This window comes from Halichoeres trimaculatus, unplaced genomic scaffold (assembly GCF_033239565.1).
Source record: "Halichoeres trimaculatus isolate MK-OKI-2021-1 unplaced genomic scaffold, fHalTri1.1 fHalTri1_scaffold_13, whole genome shotgun sequence".
NCBI lineage: Eukaryota > Metazoa > Chordata > Actinopteri > Labriformes > Labridae > Halichoeres > Halichoeres trimaculatus.
Window position 1 is genome coordinate 24,859,578 of NW_027437191.1, and position 24,708 is coordinate 24,884,285.

General features: G+C 41.2%; 1 protein-coding gene across 2 annotated transcripts in view; it reads left to right on the top strand.

Annotated features, from left to right (window-relative positions):
* The window catches only part of mei4 (meiosis-specific, MEI4 homolog (S. cerevisiae)), a 106,252-nt gene that overhangs the window by 60,130 nt on the left and 21,414 nt on the right, over positions 1-24,708 (top strand). The window contains exon 5 of one of the 2 annotated variants that reach the window (XM_074685370.1): positions 13,215-13,880. The exons of the other annotated variant lie outside the window; for it this stretch is intronic. Coding sequence (XP_074541471.1) covers positions 13,215-13,460 — 246 coding nt within the window. The 3' untranslated portion in view covers positions 13,461-13,880. Of the gene's footprint in view, positions 1-13,214; positions 13,881-24,708 lie in introns of those variants that run through there. 2 annotated transcript variants of the gene reach the window in all.

Below are 24,708 nucleotides of genomic sequence, written 5' to 3' on the forward strand. Positions count from 1 at the left end.
AAGTTTATTTGTACTCTATGAGTGGCAAAATTTTGCAATAATTATATGTATATAATGGGCGGTATATATAAGAAGGGGGAGGTTTAACAGCCTACAGGATTACAGATAGTTTAAAATTACAAATGGATGTTATTCTGGTATATTGGTTGCATCTGTGTACAGAACACAGCTAACTTTTATCCTTTGAAGCACATTTCTCTTCAGAGTTCAGCTTGATATTTTTAGCCTTGTTTCAAAAAGGAGGTGAAATAATGAAAAGATTTCTGGTTCCTGAACTAAGATCACCAGTTATTGTGGTGTATTGATTTAAAAAGCCTTGTATCTGTTGAGGTACAGGTTGTAGAGGTGTGTGTTAAAGGTAAGTACTCTTCAGAATTATATCACAATATGCTCGATTGCTCGAGTCTTTAAGGTTAACAGGCTCCTTTACAGCAGGAATGTAAATGAATTCTCAGAGACTCTGAATCACTGGGTCTCTGAGTGTCCTTAACTCAGAGTCAGGACTGGAAAACTAGTTCTTGAACATCCAAGTGGACTCGACAGTACTTTGTTGTCCGGTTCAGTGCTGGCTGAGCTTCTGTACATTTAAATGGAAACACTGTCGGCAAGCTGACTGTGTTTCTGTGGAGCAGTGGGCTGAAGCTTCTCACTCTCACTGTGGGCTTTCTCTTCCACTCTGGTGTCAAATCAATCTCTGTCCTTCATCAGTAAATTACTGCCCTTCACACTCCCCACTGAGCACAGCTTCATTACGGACTCTTTGTCAGCATCTCCCCACTTCCACTGCCTCGGTTCGTCTGGTCTTTCCTTTCTTTTGTCAACCCTTTCCTCTCACATTTCCTCTTCCTTCAAGCTTTTTCTTCAGTCTTTTAAATCTGTCTCTTTTCCCTGTAATACTTTTCTGTATCTGTCGTTTCCTCGTTTCTTCAAGAAGCTAAAAATAGGAACATGAAATAAAGCAACTCTCCCTGAACTCTGAAGTCCCTTCATCAGAAATACAAACAGCTGTTAATTGGAGAGTCAGATAAGGTTGAAAGCTAATTAGCAGCATTTTTCAGCTGTAAAAAGGTTCATGTGTTCAGCTCTTTGATATGTGAGGTCTCTTTAAAGCAGCACAAAGCTAATCTTCAAGCTGAAGAGGTCAAATGTCTGAATCGAGAGCTCGACCACAAAAACATAAATGCTGTCACAGTGATTGGCCTGAAAATCACTTCTTTTTAATGAATTCAGAAATTTTTTTTTTAGCCGTTTAAGCACCTTTAATGTGAGGCATGCTGCTTTTTAATAGTCTGACACTAACTGGTTGCTGCAGCATCCCAAAACTAACCAACCTCTTACAGCCCATCATATCCCAACCATAGACTGTACATACAATGAACAGAGGGGTTCCACCTTTTACCACTGTACAGTTTTGAGGCCAAAATACCATCATCTGGAATGACAGGGGAGACTGAGTTTTTGACCTATACTGCAGCCAGTCACCAGGGACAGCATTTTTTTTTTTTTTTTTTGCGACCTCACTTCAAGCTGAGCAAGATGACATTCATTTCTTTGACAGCCCATGGTATCCAGACACAAAGAGAGGAACCAACAGAGGGGGAAGTTTGAAGAGAGAAGTCAGATGTCAGGCTGGATGCTCTACCTCCATTTATTTTTTCCTCCAGTAAAGTCAATCTGAAGATGTCAAAAGGAGAAAGCGAAGGCTTTATCAGATTAGGCTGTACCATTAACCTTACCCTGTTCTCCTGTTATCATTAGCAAAGGACAAGAAACATAAAGGAATATGAAGGAAGATGTTAGGAAGACATAAGTAAAGGCAGAGCAAGCGCAGGAGGCTGTTTTAGCCAAAACTCACCCCAGCTGGTTTAAGCTGTATTCTCTACCTGCCCTTGCTCCCAATCTTAAGAAATGAAAAAAAGAAACAGAGCGAAATCTCTGTGAAGATTAAGACAGTGAAAGGGATTGCAGAACCATGACAAAATCTGTCTGAGCCAGAAGTCACCTTTTCAGATTAGACTGTATGCTCTACCTCCCTCCTAATCCTTTACCCTAATGAGGGAAGAAGGAACTGAGAAAATAATCTGTAGGGGGATGTCAAAAGGGAAAAAGGAAAGGAAGAATCTGTTTAAGCCAGAACTAACTTTATCGGGTAAGACTGTACGCTCTGCCTCCCCCATCCCTGATTTTCACGAGTGAAGTACCAAAAAACAGAGAGGTCGGTCTGAAAGGGGGTGTCAGAAAGAAGACGAGGGAGGGTTTTTGTTTAGGCCTCACACTCCAGCTCCTCAACACCTCCTGTTTTTATGAGGGGGTGGGGGGGGGGGGGGGGGGGGTGGGTGGGTGGGTGGGTGGGTGGAGAGATTCCAACCAAAGGAATGATTTCAATCATTGGCATCATTTACGTGGATGTAGCCAATGATCCTGACTTGTTGCCCAGTTTAAGATGATTAAGTGACTCATAAAAAAGTCTGAGGAATCCCTTTTTTTCTCCTGATTAGCCTTCCCTTTTGTGTTTCTTCCACTTGAGACACTTTGCGTCCTGCTGTGTCCCTTCTGTTCGACTCAACCTCCTTGAGTTCCCTGTGACCTGTCTGTACAGTAACGAGCTCCAGGGCCAATCAAACGGGCGATTAAATCCTATTCAGAGAGCAGCTTTATAATCTCAGGACAGCTGATGTTAACTGGGGCTCCTCCTGCTACATACAGATCTTTACCTCAGTCTAGATTTCTCCTCTTCAGTCTGTTTCCAAATCCCTGCAGTCGTATTTAACAGAGTTCATTAAAGGTGTTGTGGGTTGTCTTTAAACTTTTCCAAGAAGAGCTATGAGACGTTCATTTGGTTGTTTCTTCCGTGTCCCTTCACTGATGCATCATTTTGTTCTCCTGCCTTCAGAGCTCAGTAATGAGAGTTTGAGTGATGACTGTTAACTCTGAAGGACCATAAACTCTGAAAAAATCCACCCTGACCCTGCTCGTTTTTAATGCTAGACTGTGTCAGATGCCAGAACAGTTTGCTCTGACTCATCCTGTCAATCTGTCACTTTAGTTACCACTTATTTAAATTCAAGTTAATGCTGTATGCTTATTAATTCGCATGCCTACAACATATCTGCTGGTTTTCATCTCAGCCAAACAAAATCCCAATCCGAGCTTCACTTTCTGGCCTGTACCAGTTCTTACAGCTGTGTCACGGTTTGTCTTCATTGACTGGTGGGTTTTTAATCGGTAAACACTAATCTACATGCATGATATTGCTGTTATGATGGCTTAATGCAGATATTTTTTAAATGTCAACACTGCTCATTGGTTTTACATAACACACAGCTGACTCTCATGAGCTCATTGAAGCGTGCACGGGTTTGTCTTGCAAAGCTACAATCATCAGGGTGAATTACCATCTTTTAAAACAGCTGAGGCTCTCTCAGGACTGTGATTATTTCAGCTATTTATTTTAATCCCAAGGTTTGCTTTGTAACTATTCCAATGATGGCACAAGTTAGAAAGTCAGGATATCTTTTTTTTTTTTACATTCAAAGGGGACATATCATGCTTGTTTCTCCTTTTCACTATGCCAGACTAGGATGCCTGTAAAGCATTTCTGCCCTCAGTACAAGTCATTTAGTTCCTTCATTGCCCCACAATAGCGTTTTCAATATCCTCATTTTAGGCCATTCTGAAGATCTTGTTGAAACGCTCAGTTTTGAGAATGACCTCCAGTAACCTCGCAACATCACAGCCCTTTGTGCTCTGATTGGTCAGTTCTATCAGAGGGGCGGAGGGGGTGGGGCCAGGGGGCAGTTTTTGCAGCATAGCAGTATTTACAAAATCGCCACATTGAATGGAGCAGACCGTGCGGGTTTGCTGTTTGCCAAAACTTCACCGTAAGGCATTGATAGCACTAATAAAATGGCAGAGTGTAGGATATATCCTTTTGTATTGGACCCAGTCAGACCCAGACCCAGATGGTTCTGCAGCTCAGGAGGAAGAAAATCCAAAATCCAAGTGTGATCCAAATAGACCCAAAGTCTTCCTGGGAGTGACTAACGACGGATTCGCAAGGCTCCTATTTTTTGCCAGATGCAGGAGCTGTGACGCGGGACAGGAAGTTGCGTACATCAACTACCTAATAAGTGCCCAGTGACTTTCAAAGTAAAACAAACTGTCCAAACCAAATGGACAACTGACTACAACAACAAACCGACATAATGAGCGGAGCCTGACCAGGTGTCAATGGGTTTGAGTTTTACAGCCCAACATCAACCCGGAGAGGATCATCATTGAGGTGGGAACATGCAGTTGGTCTGAGCTGATAGATGAGGGAGCACACAGTCAACGGAGTGGAGACAGACCTGGTGTTAAAGAACTGTTATGATCATATCAAACACCAGACCCTCTGGAAAGTACCCTGGATGCCTAGCTAGAATATTTTAAGTGCTGGGTTTGCCACTTGTTGAGCACTAAGAGCAGACACCCACTCAAGGGCTGGCTCTCCAGTCGGAGGGAAGGTTTCCTTGATTGTTGAGCCCCCCCTCAGCGCTTGGTAGCCCTGCCTCCTGGCATTAACATGGCACTTGTGTAAACTGCAACATTAACTTGAAAGGGAATGGACTGGCAGGGCTCATAGAACAAGGTGCAACACTGCCTGTGTAAACTGGGTAGTGAATTGTGAGTGGAGATAAGCACACTCCCAAAACCAAAAGCTGGTCACCTTCCCTTTAATCTAAGTGTTTTTCTGCACAAGGTTAAAGATGCTGTAAGGAGGGTTTGTTTTAAGTGATCTGCAGCGATGCCTTTTAGCCTGGAATCTCTTGCACACTGTTGTGAAGATGTGACTTTTCACAAGGCAAGTGTTTGTCTTGGAAATGGAGATCAGATCTTCTTTTAAACACTCATCATTGTTCAAGACATCTTTTTACTGGATACAATGCGCTGAGGTAAGGTATTTATCAACAGCTACGTGAGGTACAGTTTGAAACATAACAAGTCAATGTTGTCAGTTTGTACTGTGGTTTAGTAGCCAGATATATTTAGCTCTGCTCTCAGCCTGGTGCTCTAAGAAGTGTCTGGAACGCACAACGTTTGTGAAACCTGGTTATTTCCTCCCAGTCATCATCTACCAAGCAGAGCTAATGTTACCTCAACTCTTCATTTTGTTGATAGACTTTCAAGTTTGAACAGACCACTGCAGAATAACTGCTACATGTGGGTTGGCATGAACATTAGCACAAACATTTTAGCCTTTGTTTTAGCCTTTAGCTTGTGTTTTAGCCATTAGCCTGTGTTTTAGCCTTTAGCATCAATCTGGTCCTGCTGGACCTGATCGGAAAGCTACGAAGTAGCATTCAGGGATAACCTATTTTGTTGCTGATAATCTCATTTTATCGTGTGGATTACAATCAGGCATACATCTAGAAGGGAGACTTTTTCAAGATCACTTAGAAATTCCTTACATTCTCTTCAATTAAAAAAAAGTCCATAAGTATGGAAAAAAAGAAATAGAAAAAAGATCACTTCTTTACTTCAGCTTCAGTTTGGTGTCCACCAGCTTCTAATGCAAGCATGACTATAACATTATTTATTGTATGGACTCATTCAGATGCTAACAGAGTCTTCGTGGGATTTCATTTTAAAATAAACTCCAAATTGACTAAAGCAGCAGAAACCCTGCCTTCAAAGTGGAGCTGGGTCCTGGGAGCAGCAGCTGTGATCGTGTTGCTCCATGCACACAGATGATTGTGTTCACTCCAGATGAACTCTTTCTCTGGGTAGCTAATTATCACCTTCTGAGGGCACAGTTGTAGGGCACAAGCCTCTGTGTAACAGGTGCAGCCTCCCGCAGATATTCACAGACTTTACAGCATCCTGTTGCAAAGCTTCAAAGCCAGACCTTCTGAGCACGCTCACTTTGAAACTCAAAAATAACCTTCCCTCCATCCTTGGCTTTGCCTGATCCTTCACATCTCACCTTCAGCATCTCCTCTTTCTCTCTCTGGGGGCAGCGGTGTTAGCCCTAAAGTTGGATTTGACTTTGTGCTCTGGCCTGAAAGTGAAATGCTGTCGTGTAGCTGGCATAGGCCAAGCTGGTAGTTTATCAGCATTATTAAAAGGCAGCGGCAAACGCCATCACTGTCAGCCTTCGGCCTGTCGGATCCCCGAGGAGTGCTAACAAGCCAGCAGACAGCTCCATCAGTCTGTCCTGCTGTTTCATCCTCTCATTTAGAAAAGGACACATGCAGATGGGCCAAACATCACTTCATCTAATGTCATTATCTCTGAACCACTCTGTCCTCTTTTGTTTGACTCCTTTTCCTCCGGTTCCACTCTGTTGTCCTTTGGCCATTACTACAAACTAATGACAAACATGGTGCAGCCATCGAAGAAGCTGTGTTCACACATGCATCCTTTTTGTTATTAGAATCAGGACAGTTCTTTTCAACAAGTCCTTCCTCAGAGCTAATGTTGATGCTGACAGAGGTAACCCTTTAAACGCTTAGCCCCCCCAATTGGAGGAATGTGAGGTCTTTCCACAGCAAAAATCATAAAATGAGGTACTTATCACATATAAAGTCATATTACCATCAAATTACGCTAACCAAACTTTCTGTTTGAGCAATACTTGAGTTATTTCTCTGAGCCAGTGGCATAAATACCATAGCTGACACCTCTGAACAAATTTCACAAGTATTCCCTGTATTATGACGCCAGAATGACTCTAACAGACCATTCAGATATACTTTTTTTTCAATTTGGGTTTCTAGCAGAGACACAAAAAAAGGCCAGGGAATAAAGGTAGAGTCTGCAGGGATATTTTTTACTTGTTAGTAGACACAACATTTAAACTGGTCTCCACCTCCTTGGCTCAGTGTCAGCAGCAGCGCACACTCACTGCCTCGACGGTGAACACACTCACCAGCCCAGCAACCACCTGTAGCGTCATGTTTCTACGTGAGTGAGACTCAGTGCATATGACTTAGCATGTTAGCACAAGCTGATCACGGGTATTTGACGCATATTTGGTTAGCAGAAGCTAACTGACGTTGCTCTTTGTCCTGTGCTGCTCTCCAAGTTAAAGTGAAAGTTGAGCCAAGCTTCACTCTTAATTTGGAAAATAATAACTGTTAGGCGTTTTGTTTCACTTTGGTTGAGTTTTTCCGTTCTACTTCCATTATTGTTGCTGCTCTGATTAGCTTCTTACACTCTTTATTGTCAACACGTAAAGTCACTTGCGCACCGGACACACTGTGATTAGCTGAGTTAACCGCGTCTACTCTCCACCCCAGAAACATCCCAACACAACCAAAACATCAACATACAGGCAGAGGAGGGGGTTGAGGCAGACACAGGCATTGACACACATGTGTAGAGGCCCCTTGTGGGAGGATGAAGACGGATCATTTACTTACTAACACATTGACTTGGATCAGATCCTGTGCCATAATGAAGCAAAATGAAAGGTTAAATCAAAGCGTTGCATATTGATAGGTCCTTCTGGTTTTCTAACTAACTAACTGACTAACTAGCAAACTGAAGAGCTGAAGAGCAGGGCTTTGTGGAAGATTTCAAGCTTGAATAACTTCAGAGCAGTTGGTAAATTAGACCTTGAGACGGACTGGATACCAGGGATAAGTTACGCCCAATTACCAGAGCTATTATCGTCCGATAAGCTTCTTCAGCCAATAACTTGGGATAGTGTCTGGCATCACCTGGTAGTTACAAGAGATGCAGTTTTGAGGCCGAACACCAACCCAAGCTAACTTTTGATTGGTCAAGGAATCAGCTCTTTCAACTAAGTTTTTCCCAGAGTTGTGTGAACTTCAGAGAAAGCCTCAAGTGGAACCTGGAGGAACTGCGGTTTATTGCACCCCTGCATTGGCTCCATGTTTAGTGGTCCTATTTTTGGGGATAAAACTTGTTTGGGAGTTGTTTGGTGTCTAGTTTCCAGAGGCCAGGAGGTCCAGTCTTGTGTCAGGTTTCTATTTCCAGCAAATGCTCCTTTGTCCTCCCTCGTGGTCGAGAAGTTTGTGTATTTTCTCCACAGACGCTCCATCACGGCTCCCACCAGGTTTTTGTTCCAGTTATTGATTTTTGCTCTCCATTGATCCCGTCTCATGGCTTCATAAATTCTTTGTGCTTCTGAGTGTTTGACAGGCCGGGGATTAAAGAAAGAATATCCCATACTCCTGGGCTCCTTCGTAGAGACCTGACTGACATAAAGCACCTCCAGCTCCCGCCTGCTGGTTTATGGGTTTGTCAGAGGGGACGCCTGGTAATGGTTGTTTAGGAAGCTGAAGATCTACAGAGTCAGAGAGAAAAGTTAATAAGCGTCAGAAGGAAAGAGAGTTCAGTCTGTTCAGGGAAGTTTGTGGAGAAGAAAGGTGAGCTTAATCAGGACTCAAAGACCCTGACACTGAAATCTTCCTCTTTTGTAAAACAAGAACATCTGCATATAAATCTGAAGCAAAGCAGGCAAACAGGACGCGCTCTATTTAAGTCTGAATCCTTCATGAAATAAACCTTCATTCCCACAGTTGCAGCTTCATTTAATTTCATGTTTCTCTCAGTTTGTTGGCTTTAAAAGGATCATCCGACTTCGCTGTGATGTGCTGGAAAGACATCCAGAATGTGTGCATGGATGGAGCTGGGATAATTATCTTTTTAATGATGATTTGCAGATTCGCGTCACACTGCGGCCCTCCCTTCACGCGTTTGCTCTCATGAAACCTGTCCTTTCCATCTTGTTGATGGTCTCAGCAGGAGGAAGTGTGAATATCTGAAGCCCCAGTGTCAGGCTGCCTGCTGCGAACTGCTAATGATACCTTTAATGACTGCAAATATACATGGATATATATAAAGTAAATGTACAGTACATTCTCATAATTATCAGTTGAATCATAAACTGGAGTTTTAAGGTTCTTGAAGTTTGGTTCAAGCTATATGATGAATCTGTGACCAGTGAAGCAAATGCATGAATACAAGTCTATTTAGAAAGAGGAAGATGAGCGGTAATAGAACATTATGTTGTACGTTACAGACACCTTTCAGAGCACCAACTTGTGAGTAACACTAAACAGTGGGGCTCGGATGATATGCTATTCTCATGATTCGATTCTATTACGATTCGGGGCCAATTCCGTTTGGATTGCAGTTCTTCGATATTTACCATTTTTGCAATTTAAGTTTTCTTTTTAAATACCAGACGATGTAAAATAGTTAAATGATGATGATAATGTCTACGGACTACTTCAGGAGACATATTTTCCCATAAAATGCATATCACGTGAGTCAGAGAGAAACACTTCACCCTCTGATCGAGAAAATAGGTAATTTTTTTTTTCAATGTTTTACCAGTTTATAAACAAAGACTGAAATGAAAAATTTGAATTTGAAAAAAATTCTTTTTTTTTTTGACAAAGAATCCCGATTTTGACATTGTTAGATGAAAAATCCAGGTGTATCGATTTTTGATTTTTCTCCCTCCCCTACTAAACAGTCAGCTTACCTTCTGGACACTAAACCACAAACCTGAGTTCACAGAGTTTGATTGTTGCTATCTTTGAAACAATAAATTAAACCCATTACCTTGCTGCTTTGCATCCTGGGAAAAGTTACCTGGAAAATCATAACAGATTCTGGTAGTGGTACCTAAAAGAGAGATCCTGACCCCCCGCAAAATCCAAGTTCTTAAACCATTAGACAACTTGAATGTCTAAACAATTTAACATAGACATCACAAAGTTCAATCTTCTGTCTGGAGAAAAGCATATTCTGTTGTTTTTGGAGTTTGTTGTTTGGAGTTAAAATTAGCTTCTAACTGCATAAGACATTACTTTTATGAAAATGACCAAAATGGTATCATCAGCATAAAGACGAAACTTATCATTTTATCACCCAACTACTTTTTTTGTTATTTTGTCCTTAAAAAAGTCAGAGATCATGCCTGGAAAGCCCGTCTTCTCTTTTCCCAGGAACATTCTTTTCTCCTGTGCAAAAAGTTGAAGGGTTGCGGTAACGAGAACAGCTTGCACAGAAACCTATGCAGAACCTTAGTACCCCTGAATATTGTCATAAGGCTGGCCTTTTCTTCTTTAAGGAGCTTCTTAAATTTTCTCAATAGCCCGATGGCTGGCCCAAGTGGTTGAGGAGTTAAGGTGATTTGAATTTGCTTGCAAAATGTTCCCCAAGTGGTCCGAGGATTGATCCCTGGGGTACACCTTTGCTGAATTTCAATTTTCAAAAGGTGGTTTTAGCATTATCTGCAAACATCCTTGATGCTAGCATTGTGTTGTTTTATGAAACTCATGTCCAACCTAAACTTTGGTCTTGGGGTTAAACTGGTGTTGATAAGAAAATGGAAACCAAACCATCAAGTTAACACATTAAAATGTAACTGATCACAGCTTTTTGTCATTAATCATGATCCTGTGGACGGGAGACGTCTGTTTTCAATTATCCTGGCAGAGCTGAAATTAAAGTGAAAAGAGAGATTTAAAGAAAGTAGTGTTGAAGCTCAGCAGAACAAAGCGCCGGGTGACCCGCTACAGATGGGGTCGAGGTGGTGTGTGTGTGTGTTTGTGTGTGTGTGTTTGTGAGGGGTTAAGGGGTGTTGTTGTCACATTCTGTCAGCTCTCTGAAAGCCCAACCCTGGAGGAATACCTGACAGCCATCTGGCGGTTGTTTTTCTCTGTGACATATCTCAAACACACACACCCATCACAATAAAGCTCACACACACACACACTCACACACATTTTGAGGCACGCTGAGATTGAGCCTGGAAGGAATCCAGCCGCCTCTGTTTATTTGAATAATTAACATTTGGTTTGTTGAGCTGTGTGTGCTGGAAGAGCGCGACTTGAGCGCGCTCGGAAACAGCCACGCCGTCAGTGTTGTCGTCTTTTGTTGAAGAGTGTCTGCAGGTTTTTGCAGCAGGTTACATCATCCATCAATCCATCCTCTGTGAAGGATCACTTCACTGATTGTTGTTGTAACAGCCACCCCCCCTTTAAGGTCCTCTCCTTTAATATCTGGATCCTGGCTTCAGTCTTTCCCAGTAGAGATGTCATTTGTGCTGTTTGACCTCCAGGATGATGGAGGAGGTTATGACACATCCAACATGTGAGAATTTAGAGCTGCCATGTGGAGGCTGCTGCTTTGAGTTGTAGCCAGGATGGCAGCAGGCCAAGATCCAGTTAGTTAAGACCGGGAATCAGATGGAAGCTGTGATATGGCAGGAGCAGGAAGGAGACCTTTCGGGGGTCCTGAGTCTGCAGGTTGATAAATCCAGGGTTGTAAATGAAAGAAGACAAGCTGACATGCATGTGAAGGGTTTTAGCTCAAAGCGTGTTGTGATTTGTGTCCCGGCTGTGACATATACATGATGTAGAGACTATTTGAAATATGGTGCTACATGCAGACCACCACAATCACCAACCAGAGAGATCCTTTGCCTTGTGGCTCAGTAATCTGGTAGGCCTGGCTTCTCTTCTCTCTGGGTTTGAGTACACTACTGGTTACCAATTCTTAAAGGTGTCCCAAGTTTTCCTGGATTCTTCCAACCATCGCTGTGTGTATAAAAGTAGAAGTAACACCGTGGGACCAGACCCTCATGGCGAGCATTATTGAACAATACTGTTCAGAAAGTCATGGAATCCTCTAAAAATGAGCAGGAAAAGATAGACAGATAGACCATCAGATACCACCAATGGACTACTGAAGACAGGAAGATGGAGTTGTAAACTAATGAATCAAAGTTTTAACTCTTTGGTTCAACATTAAGATTTTTGTATGCTGCGTCGTAGGCTAAGGAAAGGATGGTTCCTCAGTGTGCAACATTTAATGGAAACATTGGAGAAGGAAGAATGATGGTGTGGGACAGGTTTAAGGATCCAGGGTATGTGAGATAGTGGAAGATAGTCTGCTTGGAAACGTGGAGGGCCCTGCCAGCACAGTCTCAGTCTGCAGACTTAAACCCTATGGAGCTGGTTTGGGATGAACTGAACAGAAGAGAGAAAGCAAAAAAAAAAAAAACAACAGATGACCAACGATAAGAGGAACTTCTTTGATTATTGTTCTATACTTTCACTTAAGAGAACAAGAGACTTTGAACAGAAGAAAACATGTTTATTTCAAGATCAGCTTTTTGGATGGGTGTGTATGTTGTTTCTGGTGCTTCTTAAGGCATTCTCTAATGGACACTTGAGGAACTGCAGATTTCAACAGTACTGCATTCATTTTGTACTTTCAGATCAGATTAGCAACTTGTAAACAACACATGAATTGCAGAATATGCTACAGCTTGCACCACATGACAAAGTGGGATGTTATCATCAGCAGCAGGGACTCGACAGGACTTCTCAAACTTTTAAAAACAAAAGCGAGGTGTTTGCTACATGTGCTACCTACTATGGAGAGCACTTGGAAGCACTAACAAAACAAACTCACAACCAAAAGTAAATAATAAATGTTTCTTTCTGATTTTCATCAGAGCAAAGAAAATTAAAGAGTTTTTTAAATGTGCTGTGAGGAGGATCTGTTTTATTTGGACTGCAGCACCACCTGTTGGCCTGGAGTCTCACACACACTGTTGTGGAAATGTGATTTTTAAAAAGGTGTTTGTTCGTTTTCTTTTTAACACTATATGTCCTTGTTCATGACAACTTTGAACCAGATACAACCCCATGAGGAAATCTATTTATCAACAGTTACGTAGAGCTACGGTTTAAAACACGACAACAAGCAACCTCAGTACTGCAGTTTAGTACAGTATATGTTTAGTGCTACACAACCTGGTGCTCTGAGACATATCTGTAATATGCAACGTTAGTGACTCCTGGTCATGTTCTACCAATGTTCATCCACCAAGCAGAACTAACATGACCTCACTCTTATATTAATAGACTCTAAAGTTTTAACAGACCACTGCAGAATAACTGCTGCATGTGGGTTATAAATATATTAATAAACATCATCACAAACAATTAAGGCAATTAAGGCAGCATTTGGTGCTGATAATCTAATTTTAAACAGGCATGTATCTAGAAGGGAGACTTTTTCAAGATCAGTTAAAACTCCTCACAGCCCCTTTAAGAAGCTGACATATTTAAACTGAAGAGACGCTATCACACGACGTTGTTGATTAAATAAAGTGAACAGTATTAACATTGAGGGCTAAAAAAGTGCGACTTCTTCAAACCCGATGTACATGTTTTGTCCAGGACCAGGAATTGGACCAGTTTCCTGTGGACCAGTACCAGAACTCCTGCTTCCTCTTCTCCATCCTGGAGCAGCTCCTGCAGACATCAAAGGTACCATGCCGGGTAGAGCTAGGGTCGGATGAGTCGGGCTTCCTGAGGCACTTGGAGCAGCGGGTATTTCTGTTGTCCTCTGAGTTTCCGTTGTTTTCCATCTACATGTGGAGGATAGGAGGTCTGCTCACCTCCTCGGATAACCAAAACCACTGACAAGCTTCAGAATACCAACTAGATCTTTGAGAACAGTTGAAGAGTGGGTCTTCAGTTGTTCTTTATTCCCACCTATTGTTAAGAAGTCATTTGAAAGACTCAAAACAACAATAAATCAATCTCTTTCACTCCAAAGCCTCTTACATCTTCTGTGGTAGGGTTTGTTTGTTGTCGAAAACTGTAAAAAAAAATTACCAGTAGTTTTAGGTCAATCAACAGAGATCAATCTCTACCTAATGAGGATTAAATCTTTAGAACCAGCTTCCTGGCAGCTACTGTGAGACAGAAAATATCCGCAACACAAGCCTGGAGGTGTTTGTACTTTAGGGCTGTTTAGTTTCACTTTGTTCTTTCTGCAGAGTGCCATTAAAATGTATAACTGAACAAACTTCACAACCTCAGGATCTAATGGTAATAAAGTCCAGCATTAATCTAAATGTATCTGTGTTAATAAATGCTTTAATGTCAGGAAAATGTGCAACAGAGAGAAAGAAATGCAAACATTTGTCTGAGTAATTAGAGGCTGAAGTTATCTCCAAAAACTGAATCAGTAACAGCTCAGATCCTCTTCCTTTAATGGATCAATAAGGAGCGCTCACAGACCGTTTTATTTATGTGAGTAATAACCGAGGCTCTTTATGTTATTATTCTCCATGAATATTAGAGGCTGTGCTGACGAGCCAATGGGAAATGTGCTGTTTGAATACAACAACAACAGAATGGATCTGCATCGTTTCCAGCTTGTTAGCAGTCTGAGGGGAAGTGTTAAAAAATGAACACAATCAAAGTGTGCTCGTCTGCGCTCCGATTGTTATTGTGTGTGAAGCTGTAAAAGACGATATTTGTTTGAGCTTTAATTACAGACAAAGTTAGTAAAGGGAGATAATCATAAAAAGAAAGAAGAGAGAGAAGGATAATCCCCGATACTCTCTACAAAAAGCATTCAGTGTCACACAAAGCTGGGGCTCATTAAGTTCACACTTTTCACTACACTAACAGTTATTCTTCAACGGCAGGAGCAAACAAAAAGTAAATCTGCATCCCTCCAGAGCTTAATGCACCTTCATTAGAGTAATTATATGGCTTTACATCCCTCACAGTAAAAACTTTTCCTCTGATTCCAACATTCTGTTTACTCCTGACACAAGACACCAACTTTAAGCTTTGACCACAACTTAACCTGATGGCTGATCAAACCTGTAAACCAGTTTAAGATGCACAGAGAGGTACTTTACTCTGTGACAATTGTTTTTTTTACCTGCAACTTGGTCAGGATGTTGTGGCTTGTTGGGGCCTCACGGTTACTTGCAGTTCTTTTAATTTTTGTGTTTTTTAACTACAGCTTATTAACAGGCATTGTAATTCAGTATGATCTGATAGGATGTTGTATAAAATGAAGTGGTATTTTAAAGTTACAATGTCATACCCTGGGATGCTTTAAATAAATTAAAGTTCAATACAACATGGTACGGTACAATATTCTGCAGTACGATTTCTCACAGTATGGTACAGAACAAAACAATATTATGCACTTAAATGGAGTGAGATACCTCATGTTGCAGTACAATAAAATAAAGTAAAAGACCAATAAGGGCAATAAGGCACAATATGATAGGCTATGTTACAGTTTTATACAATACACCACAACAAAGAAAAGAAACTGAGCAGTAACACTAAATAAAATACAATACATTAAAGTATAAGACTGTTCCAGCACTTTACTTAAAAACTATGATACAAAAAAGAAGATACTTTATGTTGCAGTGGGAAACATTTAAGTTGATAACTAAGAAAAACACTGGGATACAGTTCCATATGATGGGTATCAGTTGAAGACGATAGAATATAAACAATACGAAAATATATGATACAATTACCATTCAGTACAGTACAATACAGAATAATAAGGCACAATACAGTACAGCATGATACAGTTCAATTCAGTAGAGCACAGTTCAGTACAATATGATACTATACGGTGCAATATGATATGATTCAATTCAGTACAGTACAGTACGGTACAATATAGCACATCACAGTACAATACAGAGCAATAAGGTACAATACTTAAGTATATAATACAATACAATTTGATTCAATAGGGTACAGCAAGTTAAATATGGTACAATACAATAAGATTATAAGTAAATACAGCACAACACAATAGTATTACAGTTCAATTTGGTACAATAAGATACAATTAGAAACAATTATGATTCAACACAAAACAGAACAATGTGATACAATACAGCTTTATTACACACATTATTTTGCAGTACAGTATGAAACAGTTAGAAAAACATGATGTTTTACAATGCAATGTAGTACTTATTATCTGTTGCAGATATGATACAGTTGCTACATGCCAATGTAATACATAATAATACATTATTTTACGGTACGTTACAGTTTGATATGATACACAACATTAAGATGCAGTGTGATACCATTCAGTATGATAAAATACAGGAAGAAATGGTATGTTACCCAACGAGATGTTATAGTTTAATACAATACTATAAGTTAAAACATTATGTTACATTAAGGTTTGATGGAGTATTTTACAATACAAATGTCACAATATAAATCAATGCCGTACAATAAGACACCATACAGTATAATACGGTCCTATCATATCGTACTGAATAACAATTGATAGGGTCAAATATGTTACCATAAAATAAAGTACAGTTTGGTACCAGAACATACAATACAATGCACCTGACGATATGAGAAAAATAATGAAAGGTTAAAAAATCAGTTAGGGAACACTTGGGATTTAGAAAATAGATACATAAAGAATTTATAAACTCTATATTTTTATTCCCAAAAGTGTGTTGTATTTTTGCCACACACTGCTTAGAGTACTGCAGCACTTCCTGTCTGAGATTATCTCCACCCATTAGAACATATAGAATTACTGATGTAACCCACTCATGAAGCCCATTACTGTGGGGTCAGGTTTGAGATTAAAGTGAAATTAGATTATCAACGTTTCTATCCTCTCCTGCCCTCTCCTCCTCTCTGCTGATTCTCTGAATTGTCACACGACGAGAGGACAGATGTGGGTTTGAGCAGTACTCTAGGGACCCCTCCTCACTCTCCAGAGGAAACTACATCACGTCTTGAATGGTCTGAGACGTTGAAATAGAAGCTGCATCAGCTTTTCACTTTCTGCATGTGTTCCCTAACACTGGGAGCTTGTTAGCCTTTCATCTTCCCCTGCTCTGTTTCCCAGCCTCTCCTCCATAAACTGAGTGAATCCATCTGCACTGATGTTCTCCTCCCTGCTGCTTATTTGCTGTCTGCAATAATGGCCCAGGCAGGAGCGCGGCTAAATAAGTTTCCTGGTACGTCATGAATTACCAGCGGCTCACGGGCCCTGGCTGCGCTGATAGCCATCGCTCCTATTGTGTCTGCTTTGGGTCTGAGCCCGTCTCTGTCTGTGATCTCCTCATCTTTCATATCCTGTTGAGAGCAGAGCAGGGCTAGGCCGGGCGTTAAAAAATAAAAAACAGAGCGCGCTCAGACGTGCACTGATGGTTAATGTGGCTCTGTGGGGGAGTGGATGCGTCTCATCCTGCAGGAGGAGATGGGGATGGAGGGGAGCAGACGTGGAGGGTTGCGTCATCAGCACAGAGAGCTGCTGAGGCTCTCGTCATACGTCGTAATCTGTTTCATCAGTAGAGATTAGCACGGATGGTGAAGACCCGACTCCTCTCTGAGCCTTCATCAAATATCTCAGAAAACATATACATTTAAACCACAACTTCTCCATTTCTATCCATATTCCTGCTGCATGCTTTTCTTTTTCTTAACTTTGAAATCTCAGCTTTAATCTGTTCTATGCAAAGGGGGTGTTAAAGTGCCCATTTTGGAGCCTAAACACACACTTAGTGCCCTCCTTACTGGCAAAACACAGTAAACTGCCCCCATGGGTGGCAAAAACATGTGCTGTATGGGAATATTTTGTTCTTTACACCCTTTCACTTCAAAAAGTCTGTGCATGCTGCTAGTTTGAAGGAAACCCTGTCACTCTAGCAAGACACATCTTTGGGTACTGACATATTAAGCAAGTCATTCGACCCAGCGATGTCTGGTGTTTGTTGCATTCTCCTGACTGGACTGAATATCTCTCTTCCTTGTCCATTTCTTGTCATTTTTCATTGCTTTTTCGACATCTTTGCATTTGGAGTGGGCCATTACCTTGTATGATTCATTTGTTGGTCATAGACACCAAACTGGTTTTGTCTTCAGTGATATCTTTGCTGGTTTGCTCCTGTGTTTGTCTGGAGACCCTACATGTAACAATGGCTGCATTGTTTACATGTGAAATCAGCTGTTAGCAGCCTGTAGCATGTCAGTGCTAACTGGTGCAAGGCCTGATGTTTTCCCAGAAGGTGAGGAGAAGGAGGTGAGGGCAGCATGCCAATAAGATGGACAAGCTAGCTGTGCTAACCCAGGAACAGAGGGAATACCAAAAGGCAGAGTAGCATCATGCTATTCACAGACATGGCTAACAGAGCTAACACTGGACATGAACCCCACATTGAAAGAACTTCTCCTGCTGTGAGCAGACAGGATAGAGGAGACAGAGACTGAACAGACTGCTGAAGAAGCTCAGTCCTGGACCCTGTGGAGGTGGAGGCTGGCTGACTGGAGAAGTGATGGACAAGCTGTCATCATCTATTTTGTTATAGACCTTTTTGCACTTTCTATACACTTTCTTGCTTTTGTTTTCTTGTATTGCTGCCATGACTCCTGAATTTCCCCTTGGGGATAAATAAAGTATGTTCTATTCTATTCTATTCTATTCTATTCTATTCTATTCTATTCTATTCTATTCTATTCTATTCTAAAAGTGTGGATGTGAAACTTGAAGCTTTTGTCTGGAAGCCTGCGACAAAAACAAATCATCTAGTTGCCAATCCCACCTGAGCATGATGAAAATCTGCAGATTTTGGTCCACAATAAATGCTCTTTCTTTCATATTTGTGGGGTCAAAAGTGCAAAAAACAGTTTCTAAAGTTTCGAAAACTTTCGTAAGAATGAAACTCTCTTCCATGAGGTGATTTTTGGAGATTTATCCCTCCAGTAGGAATCAGTGGATTGCATTAAAGGCTTCAGAAAAGCAGATAAGCCTCATCGGTTGAAGGTGTTTTACATGAAACAGTTCCCAGAAAATGGGAAAAATAAATGATAGAGTAATTTTAATTTGTAGTTAGTTTGGAGGGATGAAGTGAGTGTCCGGTCATGCATTGGAGCGCTGGAGCATGAAATACTGTAGCCATTATGAAAAGCATTAAAAAAGCGTGAATAAGGTGAGAGGACATAAATCAGGGAGGCTGTGGAGTGGCTCGGTGTGCAGAGGCTGCAGAAAGCCGCAGCAGATTGTGTAAATAATGCTTCACTAAGGCTTCTCCTCACTCTCACATCAGGAGGAGGTGATTTATGAGCTCTCTGATGCTTTAAATCTGCAGCACACAGATTGATATGAGAATTAGTTTTCCATATGTTCAGCTGGAGAGGTTATAGATCAGGACGTTTCTGATGGCTGCTCCTCCGATGTTAAGGTCAACAGTTCGTCACTTTTGGTCATGTTGATTTTTGAACTTTAAATCTGCTTTTTATTTACAGGAGATGAGTTTTTTTTTCCGAACTCTTTGTCTTTGAGTAAACGCAGCGTGATGCATCATTTGTCTGAACAAAAGAGACAAAGTAAGACAGGAAAATAGAGCACATTGAAGCTGACGTGATATATTCAGGGAAAAATAAAGACAGGAGGAGATTCTCCACCTGTGGGAGGAATTGATTTAAAGAAACATTCGTCACAATCCTTTGGGGAAAGAGACAAGGATTAAACTGCTTTACATCCTTTGAATTCAAACGGTTTAAAATGGTTTGAAGAGCTGAAGGGGTGCTTTTTTAAAGCTTTTTTTGGTGAATTATCACTACTTTATGAACTGAACTGATGCACCAGCTGATTGAAGTGTGATGGTCTTACAGATGCTCTGTGTTGGATCGTATAAATCACAGGAGCTCATGATTTCATTGATGAAGAGGAATGAAAGCGTGTGAATATAGATGAAAGATGGAAGCGTAACTTGTAACTTGTCCGTGCTTGGACAAAAGCAAGATAAATACGTAATGTGGAATAAAAACAGATTGCTTGTTTTCACCCCGTCATGTTTTATGGATGTCAGAGAATTTGGTTTTGCTCTGCTTTTCACTTAAAGTAGGACAAACACAAAGCTCATAAAGCAATAAAACAGCACAACTGAGTTAAAGGTTTATGTAACTGCTGCATAAATTATGACTTTTTCTTTTTCTCTCGCCTTAATCCTTGTTGGAGGGAGAATTTTTGAGATTGCAGAAACAGGATGCGTCCCATTTTGGGAAAAAGTGAAGTTTGGTTGTTTGTGTTATCACTATAAAGCAGCCTTTCCCAAACTATGGGTCGCGACCCAAAGTGGGTTGCAGACAGTATTTGATTGGGTCGCCAGTTGGTGGAGTAAAATGTGTAACATATTTGGGAAGTAATCCACTGAACTAAACTTGAATCAAAGAGTGTTCATCACCCCTGTGACGCGAGCTCTCTGGCTACCCTTCTGTGCTGACCAGAGAATGACAGAAGAATAAGTATCCCTTTCCTAACAGTGGCACGCGCAGCGTAAACATAACGTTGCTGTTACCAAAACCCAAAGAAGTGGAGAAGAATGACCTTGATGTATTTTATGAGGCGAGGTGCTCAGCAATGAGAAATTCAATAAACTAGATGTCTTCAAGTCAGACATCCGACATACACGGAAGAAGGAGGCATTTTAGAGAAAATGTCTTTAGTTTTCATCTTTGTCACCGCCTCAAACATAAACTCATTATTTAAAACAGACCTGCCAGCACCCCTGACTTGGGAGGGGGTCTGCATCTCTTTAACCCTTTCTCCCACTGTACTCCTGACTCCTGATTTCTATCGATTATCCCCCCACTTTTAAGAATGTTCTTGTGATCTCTAATCTTGTTTTGAGGTCAAATCAAGTCTTGCACTTGTGCCTTATATCAAAACCCCCAGAAACATTCCACCTGACTTCCTGCAGTGGAAGAGCACCAGCGACCTTAAAAAAATCTGTTAACATGATATGTCATGACTTAAACTTTACACTTGCTTTTAAATGAATCCAAAAAATAAAATGTGGTATAAGATCAATAGTTAAGTGTAACCAACATCATTTCCATCTGAATGTTGCAAAATAGACTTAAACTATTCCAGAGACTAACAAAAACCAGATAAAAATAAGCATTTTCAAAAATGAAAAGAAAAAAGAAAACCTGCTTAAAATGAATTAAAACTAAAATGAAATTGAAAACGAAAGTTCAAAATGAATTAAAATTTAAACCGAAGAAAATAACCTTGGATTCAGGTGCGAGTACAATGAGATGCTGTGAGTGTGTGTGTAAATTGACCTCCTGACAAAGCTTGCCTCAATGTGTTAATCGTCTGATCACAGCTGTTGAAGTTTGTCAAAGGAGAACAACCCTAGTGATTGGAGGATCATGAATGGTCAAGTTTGGGTCACACCAAATTTCTGTTTTGGGTCTCAAGCAAGAAAAGTTTAGGAACCCCCGCTATAAAGTCACAGACCTGATAGGGTGTTATTCCCTATTCAGCCTCCTCTCCTTGAGTTGTGGACTTAAAAGATTAACATTGTCACCTTCCCTGGTTGGTTTCTGAGAAGTAAAACCCAGAGAGGAGACTGTGGATTGTCAAGCTGTGTTTGGACCAGAGGATCCAAGAACTTTTAGGTCCTGTTCCAACATTTCACAGATCTAAATAATGGTCCATTGTTTGACAGCCGGAAACCGAGGTAGATTGTACAAAACAGCACCAGAACAGTAGAGGACAGCAAGAGAGCAACAAAGCAGTTAGCCTGTAGGCATGGAGGATCTTCAGCCTGTGCTAGCTTTGATGGTGTTTTGTTTCACTAAAGATGGATTTGTTTACTCTTGAAAGGAGACAAGCTCTAGAGACAAAGCCGATTAAAGCCAGTTGAGGACTTTGAGCAGGATGTATCCTTGTCAAACAGCTTTAGATCATCATTAAATACTGATTTTATGTGGAGATAATGTACTCCCCAAGTGGGGTCTTTTTTATCCCCTAGATCTAAATCTCTACCTTACTTCAGTTATATGTTGTGTGTGAGCTGTAGCCACCAGCCACCAATCACTAACCTGGGTGTCTACCACGATGCTGTAAAACTCAACTACCTGGATGTAAACGGTCACAGACATCAGATGGCATTGTGTAGCATCCTGTGTACAAACTGTTGAAATGATTCCGTGAGAATGAGTGAACAACTGATTTAGAGCTCAGGAAGCAGCTTTCCCATGACCCACAAGCTTCAAGGAGTTTGTTATAGGAACTGACCTTTATCAAAATTAAATTATGTTGATACAATAATCTTTCAGGACTCTTGAAAAATCAACACTGAACAGTTATTTCCCTCTGTCGGTTTCTGATCACAACCTGCTGTCTCCTGCTCAAAGTACAGACAGTCTCTGCCCTGTCTCGTCCGCAGTTCGCCTGATGAATGTAATCTGGTTTCACAAACTGTAAATGGAGATGGACTTGCACTCATTCATCTTCATTCCACAGGATTTGCATCACTTGGGGATGACAGCATTATTTTCACCTCAGCCACGTTCACATGACTCATCACTTCTGGGTGTATCGGTGGAAACACACACAGAGAAAGGAGAGGGGTTAGGCGTCCATCATTCTCAATAAACAAAATGAGAGTTGTTTTTTAACGCCATCCTCCAAGCATCATTGGGCTGCTGTCAGGGTTATTCTGGAAATCACAGAAACTTCACACATTTCATGTTGCTCTGCATCATTGTTGTGTGACTGAGAAATGAAGATGAATGCCAAACTTGACTTTATTTTTATAAAACATTATCACCGATTTAAGAGTCAAACGTTACAAGAAGGGAACCAGACTATTGTTGGAATATCATCCTGTGAAGAACAGAGCTTCCTTTGTCTCCCCTCTGCAATGAACAGAAACCAATGTGGAAACAATTGGAGCGTATTTTACCTGTATGATGCATCAAATGTTTGCTCAAAAGAAGGATGCACTTCAGGAACCTGGGCAGTGAATCTTAAGTTTTCATCTCTGGCTGTTGTCTAGCTCCGTCCCTCTTCCTACAATTGATCCTCTGCTTGATCCACAGACCTCAAACTTGGACTCATCTGTCCACAAAATCTTCATCCAGTCCTCCAGGGTCCCATAGCCCTGATTCCACCAGGCCCTCCAATTGGGTTTGTCTCGGTACGGCCCACATTTTGTGGCGTTTGCACTGACTATTTCTGGGACAGGTCCCAGAATTACCGATCTGTACTGCCCTAGTTTTTGGTACCCATCTGTTGGGGTGCCAGACATACCCAGTCAACCCATAAGGTGGAGTTACAACACTGTTTTGCTGGATGTCTTCCATTGTTGCTCTTTGTGTTTTTCTTCAGGTCTTTCTTCTTTGTTGGATTTATAAGTGGGGTACACTGTCACACTGCTATGGCGTCAAGCTATTACATAACCGACATGGCTATCAGCATCAGGCTTGCATGCTGCTTACCAAGTAGGGGCACAGTTGGCTGTGGAAACACAAACAGGATCAGGTTTGTGGATTGATCGGATTACCAATCCAACCCAGATCAAAGTGTACTTATCAATATCAGACAGCTTGGTGAATATGGGGCTTATGTCTGGACTCTTCTGCCCATCTTGTTCTTTTCTTTTCATTGGCCAGTCTGAGATTTGACCTTTACTTGGGAGTTCTGCCCTGAAGTCCAACATTCTGAGAGTCTTCAAAAGAGGATAAAGGAACAAGTAAAGTTAAGCATGCAACTCAGTGTCATAGTGTTTCTTTACTGGTTACAGAATGAAGTAGAAGAAAGAGCTGAAAGAAACTCTAAAGTTGTCCCTTCTGACTCCATCTGTCTCATTTCAAGAATCCAGTAAACCAACGACTTCATGTTTAATTCAGACCTGTCTGACAGCTGGTGTCCACTGTGCTGGGCTTCCTGTTGGTCATTCTCTTCTTCATTTTGGCTTTCCAGAGGCTGATTGTGACCATCAATACCAGGTGCTCTCTTTCCTGCTTAGTAATGACTTTCATTAGTCAGGAACACGACCAGTAATGGGCATGGGCTGTCAATACTGAAGCCAGCAGGGAAAAGATTTTGCTGAGGTTCATGTATGTTTTAAAGCTCCCCCGCACATCCAGCAGAAGCTCCACCGGAGAACAGCAGAAAGATGGTTGTTGTAAAATCCCCTTGGATATCATCATCAGTGTCTTTATTCAAACTAAATTTCAATTGAACTGATCTTTTACACGCACGCACACACACACACACACACACACACACACACACACACACACACACACACACACACACACACACACACACACACTCAAATCTGTCTTTGTTTCTTTCTTTCTTCGGCACTCTATCTATGAACAAGTAACTTCACTGCAGAGACACTCTGGTTCAAGTTTTCCACACGTCAGGTAACAGTTAAGTCCAGTTTTCATTGATCTTGGGTGATTTGGCCCAAGCTTTGTGCGTCGACACAGCGGGACTTCCTTAATCAGTCGTAGGAGTGAGAGAAGGGGGAGGACTCTCATTTTCTTACCGGTTGGTTTGATCTAACTTCAGTCAGATTTCTCTCAATGCACTGAGGAATGAAGTTTTCATCACTGCCTTCTTAAAAATGCAACAAATTCGATCCTAAACTCTGGGGCTGATCGAGGCTGTGGCGTCTTTTCCTCTGATTGTCTCCATCTGGAAAGCAGCTGAGTGAGCACTTCTTTCACCGACCCTCTGATTTGACCCTTGTTATGTCTTTTGTCGTTCTCCATTGATTGCTTTCCACCTCACAGGAAGGGCAGCCAAACACAGCCACACCTAGGCAAGCCTGTGAATTCAAGAGTGGATGCACCACAAAGTCCTTAGTTATTTTTTTTGCTTTGCTTTTATTCTACTCATTTCCAGCTGCTAAGTGAGATGGTCAAGATCCCCGACTCACCTCCATGTGCAAAAGGATGGTCCTTATTTTGAAAATGCTTACAAATCGATCAGCTGAAGAAACAGCGTTAGGGTTCAGGGTTGTCGTTTTTCTTCAACCTACTGACCTTTGATACTTCATTGGCCAAACCTTCACCATCACTCCTCCAAATACCAAGAAGCTTCACT